Genomic DNA, 13912 nt, shown 5'->3' on the forward strand with positions numbered 1-13912 from the left:
ACCACAAAACTTCTATAGATCAGTAATAATGTCAAAGACTAAAGGTGCCCATACACCTTACGACCATCGCAAGACTTTTGTCTTGCGATGGTCGTATGCTTATTGAAAGCTCGTACGATCTGCCCACCTTGGACGGGCAGATCGTACAGGATTCTCGGCGGGTTTTCGAGCATGTTGGTTCGACAAAAGACGTGCGACCGTACAGTAGAAACGGTCGCATGTCTTCGTTCACACTGCTCGATTCTCGTACGATCGCGTGATTTCCCGCGATTCTCGTACGAGAATCGAGTAGTGTATGGGCACCTTAAGACTACAAAATTTTCACAAATAACCAGCACACTGACAATTTCAGGTGTAAGTCAGTCACACGACACACAGGAAAGCAAGATGGCAGTGTTATAGTGCACAATGAAACAAAGCCAACTTCACTTTTACTTTTAAAGTTCCTGCTGCCTTTGCCCTCCCTTCAGAGATTTCAAATCATTTTATTAAATCTCTTAGCACTAAAACAAAAAGCAGCACAAAGTCGGAGCTCTCAGCCCTGTACCTTGACCAGACACTGCAGATAAGGATTCAAAATGGGTACAACCAGAGTGACCTTTGTGTTATCTTGTAACATCAGCCCAGACAACCTGGGGAGAAACATATTGCTTTATTGACCTTGCCAACTCCTGCATATCCAAGGGTTGATGGACATGCAAACTTTTTTTCTTTTGCAACGCTTAAAAAAGTAAAATGACTAATTTGTTAGTAACTGTTGACTATCTGGTGTTTTTACTTCAGTTTTGAAACCACAAAAGTGTTTAATATTTAACCCAAAGAGGGCAGGTTTTAAACAGATCAGCAGCAGGATTACTCAGACCCTAAGGGCCTGTTCACATGAGTTTCAGGTCCTGATCAGGTCCGGATCTGCAGACGCAGTGCTATGTGTTTTTGCCGCGTTTTTGATGCGTTTCAGTTTTTAAAAAAAAATTCTTTTTTTTTTGTTGTTGCTGGAGTGGGGCTGTCAGTATGTTAGCTGAAGTGCAGTGCGTTTTTGGCGCGTTTTGAGTTTCCGGACCGTTTCCTCACCGTACAAAATGTGACATGCAGTATTTTTCTGTCGTAACCTGAACGGACTGCGCACGTGAGAACTGTAGCCCATAAAACACATAGGGTACATTGGGATGCATTTTTAGTGCAGGAGCGTACGGATCAGGTCAGCACAGAAAACGGACGTCGTGTGAACAGGCACTAATATCTGGTATTTTGGTGATATTGAAGATACTGGGGGGGGGCATTATCAAAGCAGATAAAATCTGGAGCAGCTGTGACAACCAATCAGCTTCTCTCTTCAGTTAAGATTAGAAAATGAAAGAGAGAAGCTGATTGGTTGCCATGCACAGCTGCTGCAGATTGTCTCTGCTCCAGTTTTGATAAATTCCCTTCACTGTGTTGTCCAGCACGCCATAAGTAATAATGCACTTGTTCTTATAAAAACAAATGGGAACCTAGCCTAATGTACTATATACATACATACATTTTCTTCGTTCAACCTATGGGCTGAAAGAAAAAATATAAAATGACTACTCCATCTACCGCCCTGAACAGTGTGGATGGACAAATTCCTCCCTGCTTCAATTGTATTCTGACATAATACCCAATGGTGCTTGTGGCTGATTGGCTGCAAGCACTGTTCACCTGAAAATTTTGCAACATGTACCTTTAGCAAAAATTGATCTAATGACACAGTTCTGCTGAGGGAATAGGGTCACCAACAGAGCAAATTTTAGCAGGATTTGGCCAAAATTTGCTGTATGCGTACCCGACTTTAGCAGTACAAGGCTGGCTACAGAGGGATACTTTCATCATCATTCCTTCCTGCAGAATACACAAGCTCAGAGCGTGCAGTAAAAAACAATGCAGTTCAGATTTAGCATTCTTTTTTACTGCCAACTCTCTTGCCTAAGGTTTAAGCAGTTTTAATATGACTGAAGCTAATTACCTTTGTGCAGTATGAAGTGGAACAGATTTTTCAGTAAGCAACAATGTGATTTCTAAGTGTGGTAATTGGCACCACGCTGTAAACACTGTCCTAATACAATTTATATAACTGTTCTTGATTGCAGGTTTCACACAATATTAAACACAGATGCCAGCCAGCTGGGAAAATGCTGCAGCATCTTTAGGCATCTGAAGACGTGTCTGGGAGTTTGAAATATACCAAAATACCTTTGTAACATCTGATGATCACTTTTGCCTCCAATATACATATTCACGGTTCATATTAAATAACGTTATTAGAACTGTTAGGCATATCAAATGACACACCTATCATTTTGTGATTAAATATTAGGAATAACATTGTTTCGTTTTTAGATGCTGCCTAATTTGTACTGACATGTTGCAGTCAGTGTAGTGACAGCGTTCTTTCACAGGACTTATCTGACTCAAAGTGTTTAATGACATGTGTCTGTCATTTTTCTCCCAGTACCAACCTGTCACAATGCACAGAGAGTTTGCCTCACTTGCAGAATCCAGTTCGTCCAGTGTAACAGGACATGTCAGCTCGTTAACGCCAGAAGTATGGGATAAAAGGGGCTTTTGTAATGAAAGCACTGTGCGTTCTACACAAATTATCTTGCCTGCCAAAAAAAAGAAGATAAAAACAAAATGTGAGCCGTACAATCATCCATAAGAGTAGTAACTGATTCATGTAACTAAATGAATGAATTTTTCCACAGAAATAAAAAAGAAATCTAAAGCACAGCGCAAAGCAAACAAAACAGGCAGAATATTGTCTATACTATATTACATTTTGAAACAAGTCATTACTTAAATCTCTTATCTCCACTATATAGTAGATTACAGAAACATCACAAAAGGCCCCTTACCCTGAATTTCAAAATTGGTGTTGATGTTGTATAAAAGAATCCACAATAATCCTATAGCAAGAACCCCACCAGCTGCTCCAGCAGATCATTTTGTCTCTTATTCAAATCCACTCATACACTAGTTTTGAAAAGATAATATGGTACTCTGGTAACTTACCATTCTCTTTTACTGCATCTTTAAAAAGCATCTTGCAGGAAATGCTTTTGGCAAGGGCCTCTAGCACCCTACTATCCACTGCACAAGAAGGTAAGACACACACTGGGAGAATTTTAGGGATTCTAGATGTCTCTGGCGTCACCTGAAGGGTGGCATCTGTTACATATATCCAAAACTCCTTCTGTAATGGTACGTTACCTTGTATCTGTAATGTGAAATGACAACCCTTTAGTGGATGCAAAGATCTCATACTTACATACTGCGTTTAGTCAGATAAGCTGCTAGAAAACAGACAGTTTATGTTTTATAACTTCGTGTTCCATCATTTTTTTACCCCAGAAAAATCAATAACATATAAAAGAGGGAGTTGGCACATTTTACTTTAGTGTCTTTGCTTGGTCCCCTCTCGGCCTATGTGTGTACAATGAGGTTTAACAGAGATGATTTGAAGATCTACAGCTGAGTGATACACAAATACGCTACATTTTTGTTAATAGTTAGGGTACTTGAATGCATTTTTAAGATTTAACTCCTGTTTTTACTGTCACTTTAAATACCACCATTTGTCTGTGCTGTTGGGTCCAAGGCAAAAATTTGATTCAATCAAGCTCAGTGATGTCACAAAATTGGACTGAGCATGTTTACAACTGGGAATTGGCCAGATAGAAGGTCAACAAGAGGAAAATGAATACTGGTATGTGTAAAAGAAAATTAACCAAGAGAGACAATTTGACACAAACTGTACTTTATATGCTATTAGAATCAGGTTTAAATGCATCATCAACATCTGACGTTGTTTTTCTATGATTAAAGAAAACCTTAAGACCCAATCATACTAGATGTGGTGACTGGCGTTTTTCAGCACCTGAGCAACACCTGTCACTGCTTGGAGACACAGAAAACAGCGGTTTATGTGCCCTGTTCACACCACAACGTGGGTTTAATCTGCGGTGTGCTGCAAAAAATTCAGACATGATGCATTCTTTTGCAGTGCACTGCAGCACACCATGGTGCTGTGTGGGGACCTAAATAGAGTGAACGGGCCCTTAGTAACAGAAAGTTGTAAGCTGCCATTGTCAACCTTTTTAAAATATTAGTTGCCTCTCTCTTCCTAATGCTTTTCAAATTATTGATCTGAAAGTAAGTGAAGTCAGCTGATCAGGAAAACTAATCTGCATATTTGTTTCAGTTCAGTGGCTGAAAGTACTGAAGCCGAAGGATGAAAATAACACTGCTAGGCAGCTACCATTTTAAAAAGGAGAGGTTAGCAATGGCAGCCTGAATGTTTTAGGTTTTCTTTAAGCAGCCCTGTAAAATATCCGATGTATAATGTGCACACTCATAGCCTTACTTCTGGTATGCCGCTATCAGATGATCAATATTCAATGGTTTGTTAGGTAACCAGAAAGTTCAAAATGAAAAAAACGAGAAGCACATAAATCTCAAACAGAAAAAATAAAGTTGTAATGACAAGTTGAACCTGGATAATTACTGAACCAAAGCCTCTCCCACTCAAGTTTACATTCTTCAGAATCTGCCTGCCAGGGATTGCTCCCACTCACAGCCCACAGAAACCAGGTTGTCAGGTGAGTGTCAGCAGTTCTTTCCTTTATTTCTTCCTTCTTTTTCTCTGGTTGACAAGACCGGATATAATGTCCCTATTCAATGGTGATGCAATAAAGGCTCAAAGAAGCTGCTGGATAAAATGCAGGACAATTCAGAAAGTAATGATCTCTAATAGAGCAGTTTTCACATTATGGCATGCTGTGCCAAAACAAAAAAACAGACAAGCTGCATTTTTGGATGCATTTCCCCCTTCATTAAAGTCAACTGAATAGTATCTTGAATGCAATGTGCCGCATAGCACATCTAAAAATGAAAAAATGAATGACAACATGGGTTATGGAATGAACAAGTGGGCTGAGGGGAATACAGGTGTTGCTGCTGTTGACCTCCTTCTGAGAACGCTAGTCCCTTGTCTGTCATAATCTTCCTCTAACTTTAGCACTTTGTGTCACAGGCTGGGTCAAACAAACAGCAGGTGAAATCAGCTCTCGTGATCTGCATTGGAGCCAGGCATTTAGCATTTTGCCATTGCAGGCCTACTTCTAAAATTGCTATATGTTTTATGCTTCAGTCAGTCTCAGAACTACATGCTTTAAATTAAATAAAGTTGGGGATTAAAAGTACTATTTCTGTGTTTGCAGATGACACCAAGTTATGTAGTGGAATACAGTCCCTACAGGATGTCTCCAACCTACAAGTAGATCTGCACGCACTATGTGATTGGGCATCTATTTGGCAAATGAGGTTTGATAAATGTAAAGCTATGCACTTGGGGACTAAAAACATGCATGCTTCATACACTCTAGGGGGAGTATGTTTGGGGGAGTCAATGATGGAGAAAGAATTGGGTGTTCTGGTAGATCATACTGAATAATAGCATGCATTGTCAAGCCGCAGTTTCTAAAGCAAGCAATATACTTTCTTGTATTAAGAGGGGTCTAGACTCCAGAGATAGAGACATAATCCTGCCCCCGTACAAAGCATTAGTAAGACCTCATCTGGAATACGCAGCTCAGTTTTGGGCACCGGTTCACAAAAAGGATGTTGTGGAACTTGAGAAAGTGCAGCGAAGAGCGACCAAACTCATAAAAGGCATGGAGGAGCTCAGCTATGAGGAGGGATTAACTGACCTGAATTTGTTCTCTCTGGAGAAGAGGCGATTAATGGGGGACATGATCAGCATGTATAAATACATAAATGGTCCATATAGTCAGCTTGGTGCCAAATTATTTAGAGGTGACAGCAGAGCTTGGTACAAACGATCCGGCAGCCGTGTTCTTGTTCTAACGACTTCTGCGGGGCGCCGTATATAAACGTATTGCGGCCCGGAAGTAGTTAAGCACCAAATATTGTTGATCCAGGGAATATCCGATTGCCTTATAGGATCAGGAAGGAATTTTTTCCCCTTTTGGAGCGTTTTGCATACACGGCCGGCCGGCCGGGAGCTTCTTGGATGTAACTGGGCGTGTATACACGTCCTGTTAGTCCCGCCCACTCGTGCGCGCGAGCAGGAAAGACGCATAATTTAAAAACCTTGCCTGTTAACATACAAGCGATCCGCCGGCTATAGAGCCGGCGGATCGCTTGTATGGGGGTCCCGATATGTGCGCCCCCCCTCCGCGGCTCCCGCCCTCCCGGTGCGAGCCCGGGGCCAGCATAGTGGCTCTCCGAGAGGGGATTAGAGGGACGTCGGTTCACGATCTCCCTCCAGTCCCCTCTCCGCTGTCAGAATGCGGAAGTGGTGTATATTACAGCACTTCCGCATTCTCGCGTCACTCTCCAGCTTCAGATGCTGGAGAGAAGCTGATGAAGCAGATCTCTGCTTCATCAGCTTCTTCAGCGGGAGACCCCTGATGTCTCCATAAATACGACCTGTCACCTCTTTTGCTATCACATATAGGGGTTTCTTAGCCCCCTCTGTGATAGCAATAAAGTTAAGTGGAAAAAAAATTGGAAAAAAATGTAAAGTTTCCCCCCAAAAAATGTTTAAGTTACACATAAAAAGAATTTAAAAAAAATGTTTTTAAAGTCCCCACCCCTACATACACGGATGCAAACATGCATCAGGTGCGCATACCTGCGAAAACGATGATTGCGCCGCACATGCTACATATCGCCGCGAACGTCGGGCCATCAATCACTGATAACACTAAACTGATGAGCGGTAAAAGCTTTTAAAGCGTCGCCTATGGTCAATTTTGGGTATGCTAGTTTTTTGCGATTTCGCGAGTGCGCGCAATTTTTAAGCTTGACATGTTTGGTGTCTATTTACCCGACGTGACCCCGTCTTTTATATTTTACCAAAAAAGTGGGTAATATTAGCTGTTTTATAACATAATGTTAAAAAAACGTTTTTTCTTCAAAATTTTCAGTAATTTCTCCTGAATATAGTAAAAAATAAAACCCCCAGTGGTGATTAAATACCACCAAAAGAAAGCTCTATCTGTCCAAAAAAAATGGTATAAAATTAATTTCAGTACAGCGTTGCATGACGGAATAAATGTCAGTCAAAGTACCGCAGCGCTGAATACTGCAAAATGGCCTGGCCAGGAAGGGGGTCTAAACACCTGGTCAGCAAGCGGTTAATAGGGTTTTATTTTATTATATCTGGATCAGTTTTAGGTTTTTCTTTTTTTTTCCTCTTATCTCTATAGGTTGAACTTGATAGACTTGTGTCTTTTTTTAACCTGAATAACTATTTAAATGAATATAAGAAAAGTGCCAAAACTACTAATTTCTATACTTGTCCTGGGTCAGCAATTCAGAAAACATGGACATCAAAGCATCAGAATGATAGCCAGGGATACTCTCAAGTAGTATTCAGTAATGCAAGCCTTCATTAATCTCTTATAACAGTACCCCCAGAGGTCCTCCAAGGAAAATGGTGAGGAGTGTGGCACTGACAAGATCAAAGTGTAAAGGTGCCCATACACCTTACGATTATCGGACGATTTTCGTATGAGATCGACTTTTCACAGACTTGATATCAGGAGAGCAAGATACAGTATGTTAAGTCCAAAGACTGTTGAAAGGGGATGCTCACAGTTTTATAATTACCAATCTCTCTCTCCACACACACGCTGGCTTGAAAGTATTCACCCCTCTGCATTTTCCCTATTTTGTTGCACTACCACTTGGAATTGAAATTGATTTTTTGGGGGGGCTGAATCATTTGATTTACACAACATGCCTACCACTTTGACAAATCAAAATATTATTTATTGTGATACAATTGACTTCATGGTGCTCCTTGCTTCATAGCAAACTGGTAAAATACATATGCACGCATCACTTTTCTGTTTTTTATATATTTTTAAAACAAGTTATTTTCTTGATTTCACTCCACCATTTTGGACTATTTTGTGTATGTCCATTACATGCAATCCAAATAAAATCCATTTTATTTCCAGCGGGTTATGCAACAAAATAGAAAAAAATGCCGGGGGGGGGTGGTTGGTTTTGAATACTTTTGCAAGCTACTGTATATATCTGTGCAGAGAACCATACATGAGTATATACAGTGCTTTGTACAAGTATTTCATGAGCACTTACATTTTTAAATGACTTTGTCTGGCTGATGTCCCACGCTTGTTGGGGTTCTCAGTCAGCCTGCTGAGCACCTCGTGATAGCTGTCTTTGGCAGTGACGGTCCAGTTTCACATCTCCTCCTTCTCTTTCCCAAGACCAGCACTGCCCTGGACATCTGGACATCCCTGCAGAGCCTGGTGTTTGGCACCCACCCATTCAGCCCTGAAGAGCCACACATGCTGCCCTGGTGAGACGTAATTGCAGCCCTGGAGACCCTGGCGCCCAGCACCTGCCAGTAAAACCCTGGAGAGCCCCAAACGCAGCCCTGGTGACACCTAAAGGCTGCCCTTGTGAGACACAAACACAGACCTGGGTGAGACCCAACGGAGCCCTGGTGACATCCAAACACAGCCCTGGTAAGACCCACACGTAGCCCTGCTGAGATTGCACACAGCCCAGGTGAGCCGGTTGCCATTCTCCATTGCTGTATAATCATGGATTAATGGGATTTGTAATCCTCTAGAGCTGGTTGCCATTCTCCATTGCCGAATAATCATGGATTGCGTTACAGTTCTTCATAATTATAAAGAAACTGCCCTAAAACCATTAGTCTGTATTCTTTTAGAAAATATGGCATGTCATTTGAAGAAAAAGTATCGGTAATTGGTATCGGCTGAAGTACTTGGTCTTGAAAAAAATGGTATAGGTGCATCCCTAGTGACCACCCACCATGCATCATTCTAAGAATGGCATTGTCAGGGCGATGAACATTAAAAAAATATTTTAAAATAAAGTTCCATTCTATATTTAGCCCTAACAAAAAAATAGTTCCGTATTAGTTTTTTTTTTAATTAAGAAAGCCCCTTTCATCTTAAGGAAACAAAAAATTGGAGACGGAAGCACCACTACCTGGCGCAATAAATGTGGTAGAGCAGGGTGTAAGCGTTGGTGATTTACTCACCTGAGGCTGGGTGAGCATTCAATTCGCTTGGTCCAATCGCTACGCCACCCTGGAGAAGAGGGATCACCACCACTCCATCCACGTCACCGCAATCTGATGGGTACAAAGGGGTAAACACTCTAAATTTCCCCTTTCATCTTTACAAGATGATTGTTTGATCTTCACTTGAAAAAAAAAATACCAACTTCCACTTGCTAAAACAACAGACAGTTGTCAAAGTGTTATATCTTCCAAACGCTTAAAGCTACGCTGGTTATTAAAGGGCATAGTCCTACTTGCTTTGTAGTATATGGCAAAATCAGGCACATTTTTTCTACATCCATTACCCACTATGTCAATGACATCTTTTGATAATGGTACAGTGTTTTAATGGATGTTTTACTAACTGATGAACTCTAAAGACAAGTGCCATAGATAACCTTGATCAGCTTAGTTGAAGATTTCTAGCCTCGTATTGTTATTAAAAATTGATTATAGATATGTATGCATCAGTCATACAATTCTCCACAATGTGAGTGCCAACACCTAACAAAGTAAAATCAATTATTCTACCAATATTACAGAAAAGTGGCTAGCATATGTATCTTGCAACTTTAGTTCTTGGGTTTGATTCCAACCTGGGACACTATAGGGATTGTTCTCCCCATGTATGTTTCTTCTGTAAGCTCAAGTTTCAGCCAAAACAAACCCTATAGCTGTCATGAATCCTTCATAAGAAAGACATGGGACTTTGACTGTCTTACTTTAAAATTGTGAGTTTCAGATAGGGACATTTGACACTTCTTCAACTCTCCTGATGCACATAATTGCCCCGGGTCTGTGAAGCTGAAAGTATCAAACATAGTGGGGCAGCATAGCTGCCGGTCAACTAGCATTTTCAGAATGCCATTGGTTTCCTTGGCATCCCCTGTATTTCCTTCATAACATATTTACTCTAATTAGTGTCTGATTAAACTGGCCTTAGAGACTTAATTACTAAATGAAAATAGGCTGTTGAATTGTCACTTTTCATGGGAAGTTTCCTTTAGCTTAGCAAATGAGGTGAAGCTCTGATGACTTCCATCCCCCAAACATATCCATCAAAAAAATTGTTTTCTGCACATGATTGGGTATTCTTCACAAAGTGAATTCTCACAACATTCACTAAGCGAAGGGAAAAGTCACTTTCCTTTGCACAGTAAACATACTCTACTCTATCAAATCAACCCCTTTATGTGTGGGTGTGGTGTAGACATTAACCTCAACATACATGTTACAATATGATTGTACAATTTTTATACAATGAGAATGTAATATGAGGACTGACTTAAACATCCAATAATTTTGTATCCTATCAGACAGGCCTCTGCACTACAGTAGATATAAAGAAGATCATACAGGTAGATTAGATTGGTGTCTATTTACCTGACATGACCAAAAAAAAGCAGAATACATTTTGGCCTAAATGTATGAAGAAAAAATATTTATTTACAATGGTTCATAACATAATGTAGAGAAAACATTTTTTTTTCCCCAAAATTTTCTGTATGTTTTTCTTTATATAGTAAAAAATAAAAACCCCAGTGGTGATTAAATACCACCAAAAGAAAGCTTTATGCGCACCCAAAAAAATGATATAAAATTCATTTCAGTATAGCGTTGCAAGAATGAATAAATGTCAATCAAAATACCTCAGCACTGAATACTAAAAAAAATGGCCTGGACACCCCAGACTTCACATACGGTAAAGTGAGTAAAATGTCCCATCTTTAGCACAGCTGTTATAATTCCTGTATAGTATTTGCAGTTCACGGACTTATTGTTTGCCTTAAGTTGTCTTCAGCCAAATAGGTTTTGTTTTCGTTAAATATGCATCTAAAAGAAGAACTCCATGTTTTAGAAAGAGTAACCCTTTCAGTGGGGCTACCCCTGCACTGCAAGCGTTAACTGCTCGTTTTTGTCTAGATGCTCAAATAAATAAGAAATGCTTGCCTGATCCTGTGTCCTGCGGCAATGACCGCTCACTTCTCTTCTCTTCGGTGTCCTCACTTCTAATACAGGTGAATGGACTGTGTTAAATGAAATGATTGCAGCCGGGCTTAGACTGCTGGAGCCCAGGGTAGAGGAGGCTGTGCAGACCTCAGCCGGTGAGTATTTCTTCTTTATTTGAGCACCTTGGCCAAAACGAGCCGTTACCCCTTGTTGTGCAAGGGCAGCCCCACTGCAATACATTTTTCTAAAACCTGGAGTCCTTTCCATTTTTTTAAGTTTAGCGCATTTAAAATAGATAAACCATCCTGTTGACATGCATTAACGTTTATTCTCAGCATGGACAAATAGGTAGTGCACAAAAGCCCGATACACAACTAAGTTCTAGCTAAACCTGAATTTGTTGATGTACCCAGTCAGAATGTGTCCCATTTTTCCTGTTTGGCTTTCAAGACACAAGTGCCAACAGCCCATACAACAATGACTCTTTTATGTGCACATAATGAAGGCAATGTAAGTGCACAGCTATTATTCTTGTCAAGTGACACAATAGTGTCTCCATGACTTGGGAATACAGTAGACATTTATTATTGGTGGATTAGAGTCCTTCACAATAATTGAGAAAAAAAAGCCCAATCTGTTCTGTTCTTTCAAACAATAACAAAAAAAAAAGGCACAAACCAAGCCAACTAGACAGACAGCTATGCAGAGACAAGGGGGCAGTAATCACAGCAGTGTCTGCCATTACTGTAACAGTATCCCTGAAAGATGGAAACTTTGTAAGCTTTCATCTACAATTACCACACAGACCTGATCATGCTGGAGCCCTTACTTTTTCCTTTAGGATTTCAGCAGAAGCAGGCCTCCTGGATAACTATTTTCCCCACGCTAACTCTTTTCTTAGCCTGTTGCTGAATGTGTTTTGTAAGATGATACTGTATAGATACAGGGCACATAAAGCAGGCGGTCTCAAGCTGTGATCCCTAAAGACTTTAGAGGAGGTCAAAATGTACTTCAAGCATCATCCCCCCTGCAAAGAACAGCACTCTTTTTTTTTTTCCTGTGGAGTGCTGATGACATGCCAGCCTTTAGATCTGACAGACTATTATTATGTGTGTTGGTGAATAGGCTGTGCAGATGTACTATATGTATGTATATATGTTCAAATATTTTCCATTCTTATTGATTGAAAGGCTGAAATAATTAACACAAGCAAGATGTCTGTGACTTCACTTTTTTTTTTTTTTAAAGATTTGGATAACAGGCAATGCATGGTCATGTACATGCATGCTATAATATTTGGTTAGGGAAAGATTAAACTCTCTGTAAATCCCTTTTCCCGCTAGCAGGCCACACATAGCACTTTTTAGGTAATTTCCAACACTTTCCACCAGCCCCTCATTGAAAAAGCAATGGAGCGGATCGAGGCAACATATCACCAACAGTTTCCTTGTCATGGTGTTGACAGAAACTATTGTGGGTAAATTGTCTTAATCTGCTGAGATGTTTTTGTGATCAAAAGCGGATTAAAACTGCCTTAAAATTCCCATGTGACATGTAGTTTGGTTTGTGCTTTGTAACGCACCAATCTGCATTGTAATACAACTAATTATGTCAGTGAGGCCGATTCTCACCATAACTGTACATTACAGTTTGTTCTGAAAATACCCCTTATGCTACAGTAATGTGTGTTGACTTGAATTTCTGAAATCAGATAACATATGGTAATATGTGTTAAATCCATTCTTCATGTATTTCCACTTGCTCTGTCCAATCCCTTACAGAAGTAATGATGTGCATTGTCACTGATTCAATAGATCGAGACACCACATCACCCATATTGGATATATAAACTTGCAGTTAGAGGGGGGAAAAAAGTGATTTTTAAAGGCTAAGTTTACCTTTCTGACCATGTTTCATGTTACACCCACATTTATGGTGTAACATGAAACATGGGCAGACCAGACAAGCCCCGCCCCCCCGCTTAAATAAATTGCATGGCTTCTCTCACACAGCCACTTCATTCATTCACAGATCCACTGCTGTGGCAGAGGGACCTGTAGTTCTCAATGCAATCCAAGTGTGTTGGTGTCACTGTAGTTTATTGACACTTCCTCCTGTCCACGTTACTGAATGTCCGCACTAAGGTACGGACATAGATGGGAGGAAGGGGCTGCAGTAGCTATAGCATTGCACCCGTGATCTACTGATTATTACAATGCTTTACTGGCCCCTGTGCAAAAAAAAAAAACAATAAATGCGCATGTTTTCTCTTATGAAGAAGTGTGCATTTATTAATTTTATTCAAAAGCTGGAATTTACTATTAAGGTGTCAGAACAAAGAGAATATGATATTAAGATATCTAAGACTTGAGTTTTATTTACATATATCATAGAATACACACATATAAAACAAGGGTAATGCTCATTGAGCCAAAGATGTTTTATTCCTCCACACAATGGCTTAGGATATGTTGTTGAAGTAGTCTGAACCCACGTGTGTGCCTAAACCCACCAATTTACAGCAGTTTAACTATTACAACACTGCATGTAGATGACAGAAATCAGCGATTGGTAGGATAAGGGCACACTTTTTCTGACACATTTCCAAGAAGATACTCGGCTTCTCCAGACAGAATAACAACTGCTAAGGCATATATCATTACATTACAATCACTTGCATAAACCTTATTGTAGTAAGACACTTCCTTCACAGAGGACTGGGTCTGCACTGAATGTCAAGTGTGTGGGGCACTAATCCCTGCGTGGGACTGAAAGGGATACAACAGATTCAGAGTATTGGCTGCAAAACAGATGGTATGTGCTAGATTTCCAAAAAAGAATGTGTGTTATTATATA

At 40.2% G+C, this 13912-nt stretch overlaps 1 protein-coding gene across 1 annotated transcript in view; it reads right to left on the reverse strand.

Moving 5' to 3' along the window:
- Positions 1-13912, reverse strand: part of SPIDR (scaffolding protein involved in DNA repair) — a 363404-nt gene that overhangs the window by 7041 nt on the left and 342451 nt on the right. Inside the window, exons 13-14 of the mRNA XM_018562962.1 lie at positions 3031-3235; positions 2478-2624 (exon numbers count right to left, since the gene is read on the reverse strand). Coding sequence (XP_018418464.1) covers positions 2478-2624; positions 3031-3235 — 352 coding nt within the window. The remainder of the gene's footprint in view (positions 1-2477; positions 2625-3030; positions 3236-13912) is intronic.

This window comes from Nanorana parkeri, unplaced genomic scaffold (assembly GCF_000935625.1).
Source record: "Nanorana parkeri isolate BGI_ZX_2015 unplaced genomic scaffold, ASM93562v1 scaffold617, whole genome shotgun sequence".
In the NCBI taxonomy this organism is placed as follows: domain Eukaryota; kingdom Metazoa; phylum Chordata; class Amphibia; order Anura; family Dicroglossidae; genus Nanorana; species Nanorana parkeri.